Source organism: Patella vulgata, chromosome 8, assembly GCF_932274485.2.
Source record: "Patella vulgata chromosome 8, xgPatVulg1.2, whole genome shotgun sequence".
In the NCBI taxonomy this organism is placed as follows: Eukaryota; Metazoa; Mollusca; class Gastropoda; family Patellidae; genus Patella; species Patella vulgata.
In genome coordinates this window covers 37,233,490-37,249,577 of record NC_065886.2, presented here as the reverse complement: position 1 = coordinate 37,249,577, position 16,088 = coordinate 37,233,490, and the positions used below count along the sequence as shown (strand labels likewise).

General features: G+C 34.6%; 1 protein-coding gene across 2 annotated transcripts; it reads left to right on the top strand.

Moving 5' to 3' along the window:
- Positions 1-1,283: 1,283 nt before the first annotated feature.
- On the top strand, positions 1,284-15,175 carry LOC126829268 (uncharacterized). Of its 2 annotated transcripts, XM_050559036.2 has the most exons (18): positions 1,284-1,448; positions 2,050-2,112; positions 2,518-2,550; positions 2,717-2,901; positions 3,394-3,553; positions 4,316-4,400; positions 5,159-5,244; positions 5,627-5,791; positions 6,263-6,341; positions 6,947-7,104; positions 7,812-7,974; positions 8,086-8,166; positions 9,450-9,595; positions 10,060-10,177; positions 10,976-11,117; positions 12,761-12,784; positions 13,956-14,088; positions 14,614-15,175. In XM_050559036.2, exons 1-18 carry the CDS (start codon positions 1,291-1,293, stop codon positions 14,747-14,749), a joined length of 2,115 nt encoding a protein of 704 aa, XP_050414993.2. In that variant the 5' UTR covers positions 1,284-1,290; the 3' UTR covers positions 14,750-15,175. The 2 variants fall into 2 exon arrangements, with proteins under 2 accessions (XP_050414993.2, XP_050414994.2); XM_050559037.2 differs by lacking the exon at positions 12,761-12,784 and having other exon boundaries at positions 14,614-15,173.
- The last annotated feature ends 913 nt before the right edge of the window (positions 15,176-16,088 follow it).

Below are 16,088 nucleotides of genomic sequence, written 5' to 3'. Positions count from 1 at the left end.
GTGATTATTATTTGTTCTCTTTTTTATAAGATGTGCTACGGTCGTGCTTAAATTTTGATATCGTCTTGAATAATTCTTTCGTGGAACCGCAGGTCACCATCTCTAACCCATTCTATTATTTACTCTTATGCTCTATTTCATGGCATTTTACAACCAAACAGATGTTATCTATTAATTGTTTGTAGTAAAATTAAAACAAAACATATAAATCGGCTTCATACAGCAATGCATCTTTGTAATGCTTTTGCGTACTGCGGTCAACTGGACCGTGTGCGAGCTTGAGATATATCGTCTGCTACAACGCAGTATATCGTCAATAAAACAAAACAAAAATTATTTAGACACGATTTGAAATTGGTAATTTATGACGAATGCTACACGCAACTTACAACAAGAGTGGCATTCAAGAATACTTTTTGTATAAGGAGAAAAAGAGGAAAAAACCCATTTTCCCTAGCATTTACCATGTTAAGACCCGTGTTGAAAAAGGCCAGGCTAAAAATAGACACCGGAAATACGTCATGCGTAAAAGCTCCTATAGGTTAAATCCCGCTGGTAGTACCGAACTCCATGGAAAGGTGGAAGTAGTCCCGTCTATCCTGACGGACACCTGTATTATATAAGGCAAATGCCAAAATCACAACATTAATTTATTAATTTAAGTAGTAGTACTAAGGTAGGCAAGTCATTGTGAAGAACTAACAGTTTAGACTTATTCAATAAAATAATAAAACTCAAATGTAAATATTCAAAGATCACAGTAGTACTTGTAAATATTGGTAGAGATTCTGTTGGCAAATCTGTGCCTTACATTATCACATGCCCCAGCAATGTCAGTAACATGTGCTGCCTTATTTGCATGCTTGACATGGATGGTTTCATTGGGTGCCAGTTAACTCACCCACATGCAAACTCGTCCACGGTTAAGTTGTCCACAACCATTGGTTAAGTCGTCCACAAGGTATTAGTTATGTTGTCGACAACTAATGGTTGTTATTATTGTTACAGCATATTTATAGTGTACCCTTTCATATCACATCTTCAGGGGTACTTTACCATGCAGGAAATGTTTGGGGCCATGCAACAAACTTATACACCATGAGTGTGTGGATGACTCAACCAAAGTATTATTTTCATATTTGTGGACAACTTAACTAGCCTTTTCAGGTGGACGAGTTTGCTTGTGGTCGAGTTAACTGGCATTAATCCCCCATCTAATTACATGTACATGTATACAGTGATTAGTAAATTGTCAGAATTGATGTTTTTATTTTTACATTGTAGGTTAAGATGAGTTCCTCCACTGGTGCCACTGTCAGGAAGAAAACAGAAACAAGAGTTGCAGATGTGGCTGAGAAACTAAAAGACTGGGCAATAAATGAAATGAAGTTTAATCCACAAGGGAAATATGTTAATTCTAAACTTCCTGAATATGATGATTTCAAAGAGTAAGTTTGACATGTCTTGTTGAATTATTTCCAACTATTAAGAGAGCATTAAACTGGCATTCTGGATTCTCTTGTTAAATCATCTCTACAGTAAATGTGCAGTATACCCATGTTCTGTATGCTCATTTTTCTGGGGATTTTAAATATGTAAACATGTAAGGTACGATTGTGCTGCAGCGATCTAGAAAAATCGGAATAATGCAATATTTTACTAATGTGTGGTTAAACATATGGTACAGCATTAATTGATAACTCATTATTTGGGATCAGGTGTGAAATAAATTAGATAATAAATAAAATAAAAACTATTGGCAAGAATTGTATTTTTCTTTCCTTCATCTAATCTAGTGGGTTTACAATTTCTGAGATACGTACATGTATGCATACAAGTGAACTACAAAGACAGCATGTTCAACTAATTAAGCACATGATCATTGATAGGCATAATTGACAATTTGTAGGTCTGACCAATAATGTGTAATTTATTTTTCCTTTTTGTTTACGTTTTTCTTTTTCAATGTGTATGTCAGAATGTTTTAAAATGTACATTGTGTTACATTATGATTATATTAATTTCATATACATCTATTTATTCTTGTAGTATCTGTCGAGGACCAATGGCTGAAATCTGGAAATTTGTTACAGATAATGTTTATTCTGTTCAGTAAGTAGGCTTATATTATAATTATCATTACTAAATCTTTTGTACGGGTACTTTTGTACAATATGCAAGGGTTTGTCACATTATGGATTCAGCAAACACTTTACAGTGAAGAATCAGTTTGCTAATTATTGAGAATACATACCAGTGTGGTTTAGAGCAGGACACAGACCCTGCATACAATTTCAGTAAATTTAAATAGCACTGGTGAATCAGTGTGATATTTCAATGTAAAACCATTGACCTAATGTTCAAAAAGAAAATTGTTCTCAAAAATTTAGCTAGCTCTAGCTAGTGAAGCTTTTTACAGGCAACCTACATGTATTGTGTCTCTTGCCAAACTAAAAAATGTATCAAACTGAGTTAATTGTATGAATTTTGTAATTTTGTTTTCTTATTTTTTTGTAGAACAGTGAAAAAAGTGAAAGGAAACCTGGCCTTGTATCCTTTAAGATTATACACAAACAGATTTATGATTAAATTCCTTATTAATAATAACAGGTGTCATGTACATGTTTTAGACAGTGTATGCTTATTATAATAAATTCATTATTTAATCTGGATAAATATATACATCTTCATTATTTCCACTTAATAAGAATTTTAGAAAAGGTCATCAAAGGCACAGAAGATATGCTGTTCAGCTTCAACCGGGGTCGAAGTTCAATGAGAGGAAGGAAGAGTTGTTTGAAGAGAGAACCAATTTAAGCGGTCAGGTCACTAATTGTAACTCTGATGTCAAACATCTAGAAAATGATTTACATAGACTAGAAAAAGATATTCTTAGGACAGGTAAAATATGAGTTGTTTTTTTAAAGGTTTGATGAATGAAGCAGGAAATTGTTTACCTTTTCATGATGCATTACATGTATGCTTATTGAGGCAAAGTATCACTACTCTTACTTGAATAGACATCATATACATGTATTAAGACCACGTACATTAGAAATTGTTTGTTATATGTTTTTGCATGTCTCAGTTAGTAAGACACTAACTCATGATCTTCCAGTCTTATTTTACTTTATCAATTTGGTGCATGACAAGGAAAAGTGTCTAGTTGTTCCATTTCTTCTTGACAGTTGGACAAATTTCCCACATAGGACTCTTTATTATTATTAGTCCAGTTCATGCAGAAATGTAAGACATAACCACACTTCATAACATAACATTTAGCTATATGCTTTCAACATGTCATGTGTCAAGTCATCAACTTTTTTTTGATTGTATACACTCACTATTTTGTAATAAATTTGAGTTGATGAATGTGTTTATTTTTTTTTTTAGAACATGAATATAAATCAACTGTGGATGAAGTAGAAGATTTAGATAAAAAATCATGTTTATTAGAAGTTTTCTCCAGACAATGCAGTGAAACAGTTTTAAATTACGACAACTTCAGTGAGAAAATACAGGCCAAGGCCAAAGCCATTACGGAAAAATTACAGTATGTCATACTTTCTTTTTTTATTGACAAATATAGTTCTATGAACAAGTCAGAACAGATCCTCAGTTTGAGTTCAAGAAAGATCTCCACTGCTAGCTACCATTGTTATATAACACACAGTCGTAGACAGTTGTCAAAAACAGATGTCTGACCCTGAGTTCACAAAGTTAAGAATTTACTCAAAATTGTACGCCTTATTGTAACTGAATATAGCCCTTTTTAAAACTTTTGTTGTTATAATGTATCAAATACATCAATCAGAAACTATGTGTAAAGTTTTGTGTTTCTTGATCAAAGATATTTCTCATAAACAGTGATCGAAAGTTCAGTAAATTCTTAACTTAAGTCTGAGAATGCTTTGTGAACTTGTCACCTGGGTGTATACCATTGACATTATGTTAAAGATCCCACGCAGGTTGGAAATCAAAGTAAGGGTAAGATGAAGCGTCACTGTCGGAGCAAAATTTCACTCATAGCATGCGACCTGGCCTATGCCCTTCTTCATTAACCAAACTGTTGCATTTGTTACATATATTTTGACTGTACTGACTCTATTTGTTTCATATGTTTTGACTCTTTTCTTCTGTACTGACTATTCAACTATAATTTTACTGTACAGGCTCTATTTATACTGTACTCACTCTGTTTGACTATTTTTACTGTTTTCACTCGATTGGACTCTTATTTTACTTTATCAATTCTATTTTTACTTTACTGACTATTTCACTGCAGTTTTACTGTACTGACTATGTTTTATTGTAGTGTTGAATCATCTGGTCAACCATTATTTGTCACCAAATCTAAACCATGTGATACAGGTGATAAAGGTCTGGAAACTGTCAGTGCTGTAAGTATAATACAAAAATTATTTTTAACAACATGCTTCTACACTTGTGCATAGGAGAGGTGGGGGAGTGGTCTTACACATGGCTTTAGATCAGGTGGTCAGTCAAGGAGTAAAATGTTCTAGTTTCAATCCCAGAAAAGAAAGCCCTCCTTACCAAGTGGGGTTTCTGTAGATCCTCTGGTTTCCTTCCACTGAACACATAAGTGGATTATTGCAATAACCGGTAATGGGATTTATGTCTTGTTTATTGAAATGAAGATATACAATATATACAATCCAAAATTGAACTAGTTTATATAGACTGAAGTTAAAGCCCATTTTTCATTCTCTCACTGGTTGTGTATGTTAATTGGTTCTGTTTGTGTGTGTGTTTGTTAATTAGTACTGTCTGTTGGTTTGTATTATTTTTTGTTACTGTCCGTCTGTTTGTACTATCTATTTGTTGTACTCTCTTTTTTTGTATTCTTTGTTTGTACTGTTTGTTTTGTAGTGTTTGTACTATCTGTTTTTTTGTACCGCCTGTTTGTACTATCCGTTTTTGGGTTGTTTTTTTTAGTACTATCTGTTTTTTTAGTACTATCTGTTTTTTTGGTACTATCTGTTTTGTTTTGTACTGCCTGTTTGTTTAAATGTCTGTACTGTATGTTTGCTTGTACTGTCTGTCTGTACTGTGGTCATCTTATTGATATTATTCTGTTATAAATTTACAGGAAATTCAAATGATTTATTTTATTGTTATTTTATTTATTTCTATTCAGAAAAATGTTCGTGAAACGTGTGAAAAACTTGAAGGTTTTTTTAATGAAACGTTACAAGGTTCTTTCACTTCTGATAAAACTACTTTGTAAGTACTGAATACAATTACTCTTACCTTGTGCTTGAAAACGATAAGAGAACACTTGTCAATATGTTGTGGAATATGTGTACACACTTGTGATTGTTATTTTTTATATAAATTGTGTTGTATTTTTCATATTCAAAAAAACTTAATCTAAAATAGTTTAAGGATGCAACCTTTTGATTGGCTACAAGCTAAAATTAGTGCTAAGATTTCATTTCTCTTAAAAAAAAAAAAAGTTTAGTAGATGTTTTCATGAATAATTAAGGTTTAGTCTGTGTTTGGCAATAACTTATCAGTCCTCTAAAAATCTTGCGAATAAGACCCCATGCTTAATCAGCGTCCTAATGAAGTGTTTGTATAAATTATGTTTTAATCTGAATTCCAGTCATCAAAATAAAGATCAGTTATGGAGTGACGTAGAGCGAGTTTTATCAGAGTTTAGAACACAACAGATAGTCAGTTCTTTAATAACAAATACACAAGATGCTACACTCAGTCTTCGAGATAGAACAAATAAAATAAACATCAGAAAAGATGCAGAAAATTTAAGGTGAGTTAAAAAGTGGAGCATTTTCATTTATCTGATTAATATTTTTCATCATGTTCATCATCTCTTCCTTCGTCTTAAAAAATTTGTTGTTGACACTCAACAGACTACATTGATTATGTGATTGTTTATCATTTTATACATGTTGTCTACATTAGTAAGACGTTGGCTTGCTAACCTAGAGGTCCTGTGTTCGAACCCGGTGTTGGCCAAGAAAGTTCATCTGGTTTTTTGTGGACATGGTTCCCCCTTGTCTGTGGGTTAGGACTGGGTGTCTTGCAAGGGACAATGTATAGTCATTCGTGTGAAACAGAGAACCCAGCTCTGCTTTAGTGCCACTGTAATGGCAAAATTTCCCTTATAGCACACTGTATGGCATATGTATGTTTTTATTCTCCCAGTTGGAGCAGAAAAGTAGGACGTTAAACCCCATTTCATTCATTCATTCATGTGCATATAATTTGTTAATTGTAGATTTCAGTATGAACAAGGGGAGTTAACTGATGTATCATTGCCTTCAACTGCTCTACATAGTGTTAGACAATTAATAGAGGTATGTTACTTTTTATATCATTTCTAAAATGGGGATGGGGTGATGCATAAATACATTTTGTAATGTGTTTGCTTCGTCAAAAAGATCTGTTAGAGTTATATACCACAAAACAGCTTTATTTTGGTTGAGCTTGGGTTTTGGCATGTCTGGTAAAGTAAATGCATTTGACAACCCAAAGGGATGGCAATCTTTCTAATGGGGATATACACGTTATGTTATAATATTTATATTAGCAATGATCTTCCTGAGTAAATGGAATGAAGCTGATTACCTGAAATTACCAGCTACATTTCACTAAAACTGTGATGTTTGAAGCATTTTCACATCATCTTGACTGTTGTTTTATATGAAACCATATCAACATCTTTAACATAAATAAAATGCTAATTCAAATGGACATAAGTTCTTCATAAGTTTATTGAATTTAAGCTTGTGACCAACTAAAGCATCTGAAGCATGCACACAGCCATAAGCGTACTTAAACTGCAAAAATTCAGCTTTTTATCCTTAAAAAGGATTTTTCCTACATTTCAACACTATGATGTCTGTTGTTATCAGATTACTTACATTTTTCTTGTTTGATGATGTTTGTGTTTATTTCACAGGAAGGTCAAGTAAAACATGTCAACAGATTTTTTGAATCCGAGAAATATAAGAATCAAGCATGGCGGAGCAGACAACAATTGGAAGAAATAAAACAAAATATTGATAAAATACTTGTACAGAAATTTCAGGATAAACCTGGAGAATTGCAGTTAGCAAGGTAAGAAACCCAATATTTAACCCAATAGTAAGATACCTTGAAATAAACTATTTGGCCTTCTTGTTTTATTATGGTGGTATGAAATCAATGGAAACTTGAAATTGCCATATTTTAAGTTAGAATTCTTCCATTTTTGCTCCATGATTAGCCTTTATTCTGGCATCTATGGACTTTAATATAGTATGTACATGATGGGTCTTTGATATAGTATGTATACATGTACATGGTAGGGCTTTAATATAGTATGTACATGTTGGGGCATTAATATAGTATGCACATGTTGGAACTTTGATATAATATGTACATTTTGGGGCTTTAATATAGTATGTACATTTTGGGACCTTGATATAGTATGTACATTTTGGGACTTTGATAAAGTTTATGTAAATTTTGGGATTTGATAAATTTTATGTACATGTACATGTTGGGGCTTTGATAAATTTTATGTAAATTTTGCGACTTTGATAAATTTTATCTACATGTTGGAGCTTTGATAAATTTTATGTACAATGTACATGTTGGGGCTTTTGTATACAACAGGTTTATGTTGGGGCTTTAGTACAGGGGCTTTTGTATATAGTATATTGGGAACTTAAATGTACACTGTAGTCTGTCTGTACACACGCAAAACACAAAGAAAGAGGCAAAGATCATAGTGAGAAATCAGACACTGTAGACAATAATTCTTGTATTCTTCTTTATTTCAGAAATCTAATTGATACAAATCTGGCTCTTGCATCGGATAGATCTGGTCTCCATTGTTCTCTATCAGAGGCAGAACAATTACGAGAATCTATTAGTAAAGGAATACAGGAAAAAGAAATACTACAGGCCAAATTCTACAAGATTAAAACATTTAAAGATCTGACTGTAAGTTATTTATATATTCCAGATAATTCGAAATGTGAATAGAGAATTTGTTATTTTTGCCCCTTTCCTGTTATTAGTTTATTATTATTTTTGATTGTTTTCTATTTACAGGAACAGAAACAGAACCTAATTCGTGTTTTAGCCAAACAAAACTTAAATTCAAGATCTCGTCTTGATTCACAGCAAACAGAGGTAATATAGGAGATGGTTAATGAGTATATGTTTGGCCTCCGATCAGGATTGTCCAAGATGAAACCCGAGATGAAAACCTTTATGATTTTTCAATCCCAGTTCCTCACCTGTCAGTGTTGGTGCCTGTGGGCTAAACAAGAAAAGTGTGCCTTATCAGTCGAACGGAGAAAAATATTATGTCCACCAATGTACAGATAACGTGAATGTAAAAAAAAAACCATTGGCAATTTGAATTTGAAATGTAAAATTCCTCCCTCCCCATGCAAACGTAACCAATGATGTGAAAAATACCCTAATGTTAGAACCTAATTAACTGAAGTATTGTTGTGATGAATGAAGCCACAGTGGTTCAGTGAGTAGGACGTTGGCTCGCTAACCCGGAGTCCATGTGTAGGACGAGAAAGTTCATCAGGATTTACGGTGGTGTTCCCCCTTGTCAGTGGTGTAGGACGGAGGGCCTGGAAAGGGACAACGTATAGTCGGTCAGATGGGCGAAAAACAAAGGTCCCATGTACACATTGGCATGCACGTAAAAGAACTCTTGACAGTTGGAATTCGATGGCGTATGCCCTTCTTCATTAGCCCATTTCGGAGCAGAACAGTAGAACGATAAAGGCCTTGATTTTTTGATATATTTGGACTAAAAATATATTCAAACTAATTAAAAATTTGCTTCAAATCCCTCTCAAATCATTGTATTCACGAGAAAATACCCCAAGATATAAAAAATCTATTTTTAGAAGCCCTATTTGTCATGTAACTTGATTGAGGGAGGGCCCATTTTCAGAATGTATTTGTCCTTACTTATTGTCCATTCACAATACATATTGAAGTCTAAGTAAATTCTTGGATTATCTTCTGCTTACTTCTTTTTCTGATATTTAATTGCAGTGTCTGTTGTACGTGTAAACCCCCTCAATGTTTCCAAAACCGCCTAACCATTCGATAACGATACCCTGACATTATTGCCCAGTGCTTGCCTCATTGGTATTTTTTTTATGGAATCCAATATTTTTCTAGTAGGTTTGGGCATCCCTACTTTCCATATAAACAAAATTTGCCATACTTTTATTGGAAATTACTACCCTATAAATACTTTCGTGAGAATGTATCATTAAACCCCATTTCATTTCATTTGTTGTGATGAGACTTTAAACTCCATACAATTCTATTCTAAATTTTTAAATGAGTAAATCTAATTATGTATTGTAACAAAATATAGATAATGATGACATTACTAGTGTTTCCCATTCAGATATTGAATTTGTCATTAACTTTTTCAGATATCTAACTACATTAAGAATTCTCTAACTTCTCATCACTCAGATACCAAAACACTAACTGATGGTCTTAAAAACAGGGTATCACAAGAAATGGATAAATTCTCTACATTATCTCTACCGTATTTAATATACTTGTATCTAGATGGGTAAGTCTCTACATTATCTCTACATAGTCTAATATACCCGTATCTATATGAGTAACTCTCTACATTATCTATACCATATGTAATATACCTGTATCTATATGGGTAAGTCTCTACATGATCTATACCATATGTAATATACTTGTATCTAGATTAATATATCTGTATCTATATGGGTAAGTCTCTACATGATCTATACCATATGTAATATACTTGTATCTAGATGTGTAAGTCTCTACATATCTAAACCATGTTTAATATGCCTGTATCTAGATGGGTAATTCTCTATATTATCTCTACTGTATTTAATGTATGGTTCAGTTACTAAATCCCATTGAAACAATTTGTTTATACCTGTATCTAGATGGGCAAGTCTCTGCCTACCTGATTTTAATTGGACATGTTTTTACACCTTTTACAAATCTTGATTTTGTATAGGAACATATATTTTTCTCTCTATTTTCCAGTGCTAATAAAGTGTCTGGATTGGACCTGTCTATAAATCATTACCATCATCCAGCCTGTATTGCCTCCAGGCAACCATTACAAACTTTGATAAAACATTTGCACTTTCCGACTTATAAGGTATGATTGATTTAAGGACTAGTCTGTGAGATAAAGGGGGGGTGGGTGGTCGATTGAGTCCTGCGGCGTGGTTTTGTATCCCTGCTTGTATGTGGCAAGGAGTAGGGTCGCCTGTCTAGCCTTGTGGGTTTTTCTGGGTCCTCCGGTTTCTTCCCACCACTAAAGATCCTCCTGCGCTAGCGAATTATTGAAATAAAATTGAACCATATGTTAGTCCCGAAATGATATAGTTTGTGTTGAGTGGACGTTAAACCCCATTTCTCTCACTCTCTCTCTCTCTCTCTCTGCGATAAATATAAACACCAGTTTTGAAGAGTGTCATTGAAATAATTTAATTCATTGTTATGGGAAAATAAATACTCAAATATAAAATTTAAATACATTGAATGGAAGCTGTTGAATGGTAAAATCCTTGTTTTCATGTTTAGTTAGAGAGCTTTGTATAATGACATCATTATATAATGTTGTTATCCTTGCACCTGCTGCTTTTACTCCGTAGGCATTGCGATCTGTAGAGTTGGGACTATGATTATTCCTCTTTTGTTAACATCGCTTTTGTTGCCAGTCTCTCTCATCTTTCATGATAAAAATGATTTGTTTTTTGTTATAAACGGTAAATTGATCCCCGGCTTGTACATGGGAATTAAAACATGTATTTTCTCTGGGTTCTCTGATTTCCTGTCACATAGATCCCTGTACCTAGGCAACTTAATTTAATAATGATGTGCTGAAATGACAATTGACCCTAAATCCTAGTTCTCTCCCTTTCTCTCTCTAAACTATAAACAATGTTTTCAGGCACCAGAATGTTTGTTACCATGGTGTTTAAGTATGAAAACAGAAACAGATAGTTATAAAAGTTTAATGGTTTCACAGAATACAGCCAGTAGACGAGTTTATGGTCTTCAAGATAGAATAGATACCATAGAAAATATTACAGGTATGTATGACTGCGGGTTTTCATCTTGGAAATTAATAATATTTTTTTTTTATAATGATCAATTTTCAGTTCTGAATATTTTTAGTGGTCTATTGTGCATGTTTTAGATCGTAAGGTCTGTTAATGAATCAAGTGGTATGGTTTTAATCCAAAGCTTGTATGTGACAAGATGTAGGGTTGCCTGCCTATCCTCCTTCGTTTTCTCTATGTATGTCTAGTCTCCTTTTCTAAACCTGTCCAACCTCATGGGTTTTCTCCGGGTCCTCCGGTTTCCAACCTCTGCTAAAGACACTATGCACAAGCAAATTATTAAAATAAAATTGAACAATATATTAGTCCCATGGTCATGGACTTTAAAACCCATTTTTCTCCCCCTCCCCCCCCCGAAAATATTTGGTTCAACAGTTTACATTTACCTGTTCTCCGAACCTGGCATATAACATAAAATTCCATTATCTATAGGTATCTTCAATGTAGTGATTGTTTCTGTTAACCATACTGTTATTATAAACTCTTTGCATATAAATATGCCCTAGTTCAGCCCAATCTCAGTATCCCCAGTGGTACTGTTCTGTTCTACTCCATTCACCTCTGGGTCCATTCACGGGGTTTTCACGAATTCAAAATATCTGCCCTTGTTCGTAGCTTGATTATACGAACCAATCTTAGTTGCAATAAAATTTGAGTTACTTCCCTTTGCCACTAAATTGATCGATAAAATATAGCAGAAGTCAATCTGTTTCACAGAGAATTACGAGACTAGTAATATTTCTTTCAAGGATGACTGCCTTAACACGTGCCGTCACAGCACGCGGCATCAATCATTGGCTGAATGGCGCGTGCATCGTTTACATAAGACGTTACTGCTTCGGGCGAAAAGCTGCCTTTTAGTCATTTTAATACCAATTTACACTAAATAGGAAATAATTTTTACCTACAAATACGTCAAACGCCTTCATTTATTTTTCCAATACATAAAAAAAATGTTTTAGAACTTAATTTGTCGCAGGAATAAAGTTAATATTTCTGGCTCATTAAGTCGCATTGATGTCATCCTTATCAGTGATTGTAGCGGCCTAGCGGAAATTCACTGCTGATCAGTGTGAGCAGAAGTATCAAGGGTGGATAAGTTGACTATGTGTCTCCCTGGTGGATGGACCCAAAGGTTAGTGGAGTAGAAGAGAATGATATCATTTGAGATACCGAGAATGAGTTCAGTCTTGCTTTATATAAAATCTGTCCCAGGACCTGTTCAAACTTTCTACTATCTTCACCTGCTGAATTTAAACAGACCCCTTATAAGAATTTTTAAAAAGAACCTCATGTAGGAAGTTTTAAACAGATCCCTTGTAAGGGGTTTTAAACAGACCCCTAGTAAGGAGTTTCAAACAGAACCCTTATAAAAAGTTTGAAACAAACCACATGTAGGAGTCTTGAAACAAGCCCTATAGGCATAGTTTTAAACAGCTTTAAACAGATTCCATTTAAGGAGTTTTAAACAGACCCCATATAAGGAGTTTCAAACAGACCTTATATAGAGAGTTTTAAACTGACCTCATATAGAGAGTTTCAAACAGCTTTAAACTGACCTCATATGGAGAGTTGTAAACAATGTTAAACAGACCTATGACTTTCATTTTCAGCTCAAATAAAAGAAAATACTTTAGGTAAAACTTGCACTTGAAACTGTTGAATACACAAATTCACTTTTTTTATTATTATTCACACAGTTGTACAGTTTCTCATTTACCACAATTCATATAAAGGTTTGACAGTTCTCCTAAATATTGTTTTATTTATTTTCAGAGCACAATCAGTGCAGATACTTGTTTTGATCAACATATGTTAATGTTAAAGACACATTTGTGAATAAAAACTGTTTTATTTTGTTCATTTTAATAGCACAATATTTTATTTCATTCTTTTTATGCGCAAACAAATTATTGAAATAGAATTGTACCATGTTAGTCCCGAAATGACCTAGTTTTACCTGAGTATTTCATAACATCTGACGACACTGATTCAAGTATTGTACTATTATTGAGCCCTTGTTTATTGGTGGGGAGCCACGTTCGCTGAGTGGGTGAGGCGTTCGCTCTCTAACCCGGAGGTCCTGTATTCGATCCTGGTTTGCTTCCCCCATGTCTGACGGAGGACCTGACAACGTATAGTCATTCGGATGGTACGAAAACAGAGGTCCCGGTGTTGGCCGAGAAAGTTCATCTGGATTTTCCTACGTGGATTCTCCTTGTCTGTGGTGTAAGACGAAGGATCTGACAACAGTACAGTCATTCGGATAGGACGGAAAACCGAGGCCCCAACAACGTATAGTCATTCGGAAAGGACGAAAAACCAAGGTCCCAACAACGTATAGTCATTCGGAGAGGACGAAAGACCAAGGTCCTGTGTACACATTGACGTGCACGAAAAAAAACCATTGACAGTTGGAATTTGAAATAAGAGTAGACCATAGCCCTGCTGTGCGGGCAAAATTTCTCACATAGCAGGCTGCATGGCGATGCCTGTCTTCGTTAGCCCAGTCGCCTGTCCAACCTCGTGGGTTTTCTCCGGGTCCTCCGGTTTCCTCCCACTGCTAAAGACCCCTACGCGCAAGCGAATTATGTAAATAAAATTAAACCATATGTTAGTCCCGAAATGACCTAGTTTGTGTCGAGTGGACGTTAAACCCCATTTCTCTCTCTCTCTCTCTCGTTAGCCCAGTCAGAGCAAAACAGTAGGACTTAAACCCCATTTCATTTCATTTGTTTATTTAATAATTTTCTGATGGAATCAATTGTTTTTGATATTGTTATAATGAAATGTTTGTTTTTATTTTAGAATTGTGTAGTAAAGTATCAGAACATGATAAACATCAAATAGAAACATTATTACCTCTACTACAGAAGAGTATCACCCTGGCAACCAAAGGTTTAAAAGATTGTAGCCAATTAAATGAAGATATTCAAGCTTGGTAAGTTGAAACATTGTCAGAACTTATTCATTGGTGTAACATCCTGAGGGGAGGGGGGGGGAGTGGTTTAATGCGTGCGCAAGACATCAAAGGTCTGACATTGAGTCAAGTGGTGTGGTTCTGATTCCCCGCTTGAACATGACAAGGAGTAGGGTCGCCTGTCCAACCTTGTGGGTTTTCTCGGGGTCCTCCAGTTTCCTCCCACTGCTAAGATCCCCACACGAAAGTGAATTATTAAGATCTAGTTTGTGTCAAGTGGACATTAAAGCTCATTTCTATCCTACTTTTCTGTCCTACTTCTGCACCAACAAGGCTAATGAAGACAGACATATTTTGCCAATTTCAAAGGCCTGAGGGATACCTTAAACCTGTAGCCTGGCTTTAAAAGGACATTCGATGGCACAAAACACTTCAGATTGGATACACAGTTAGGCTGGGTTATCATTTCATTCCAACTGTCATGTTAATCTCACAGAAGAAACCTTTTTACTGTTTAATAATGATTGAATTTATATGTTTTTGTAGGATTGATCAACCAGCCCAGTTTTCTACTCCATGGCTGAAACATGATAAATACACATTTAAACAGTTACTAGAGAGATGGACTGTCTTATGTACCAGACTCCGACAAATACAACTACAGAAATCTGGGGATACATAAATTATTCCTAATATATAGTCCAGTCCAGAGTTCTCACACCTAACCATCTGATGGAAGAACAATTACTATTATTAATTTATTTATGCAGCGTTTCGAAGAGTATACTCTCAACGTCCCCTAAAGAATTCTCTTCGAATTAAAGCAAATTAGTAATTCTTCTTCCTTAGGTATGTGTCCAACTGGAGTTCATTTCTATCCAGGTACTAGTTGCCTCTGAGAGGTTTGTAACTTTATGGGCGATGCAGGATGACCATATAGAGTTGTTAATATTATTGAAATATTTTTTCACCTTACCTTAGTGTAAATATTTTCTGGTATATTTGTTAATGTATGATATTGTTAGTTATTATTAACTATCAATTGGTTTAAATGCATTTTATTACTGTAAAGTAAAAGGATTGGACAAAAGTTACATAAACATACAAAAACATCCTTTACTTCATAAGTACAAGAAATTATTCAAGGTAATAAAAGGTGCAAAATAATGAATTAAAATGGTGTTGAGGAATAAATCTCAAGATCGATGAAAATGATCATATGAAATAATGTTTGAGAATTTATTATCCCTATCAGTGCAAGAATTTTGAAATTATAACCCCATTTGCAACTGTGTTGCAGGACAATTTGTTGGTATATTTTGGTATATTGTGAGGAGTAATGATACAAACTGCACTTTATAGTTCAAAATTTCGTTTTACTTGCCTTCAACACTTCTGTTAGTCTCTGTCACCCAGAGCATCCTAATCTTCAATGTACGGAGGGTCTGGGTCTGTTGGGAGATGCTAATTGTAGGCCGGTTAGGGAGGTTGGCGAATTTCCGGAGTCCACAATGGCCGCTTTATATAATGAGTATTTTGGGGAATACTAACACCAATACTAATCATAATGATCAACCCGTGTCAAACATCTACCGTGGGTCAGATATGCTACAAATCGACTCTAACGTGTTCCACGCAGCCCAATATTACCCGGCTGCACTGGGAAGGACTGCCACCTCGCAAACTCATATAAATATTGATTTTTAGGGGGCCCTGGACGGGATCTTGTTCCTCATGCAAAATCATGGCTCACCATGCCAGTGTTACATATAAATGATCTAACTGGAAAGGGGCCATAAAATAGCCCTGTGTCCATTAGATCATTAACAGACTTGTAAAATTAGCTGAAATAAAGACATAACCCAAAACAAATTGTACGGCAAAAGTTATCTTTTGATTATCATTCAAAGTTCAAATTAGCGGCCAGGTTGAATTCATGCTATTAGATCTTTTCCAGGTGTCCGATTTTTGGAGAATTGTTTTTACATGCAGAATACCCTACTGAATAATAATCGTTAGAT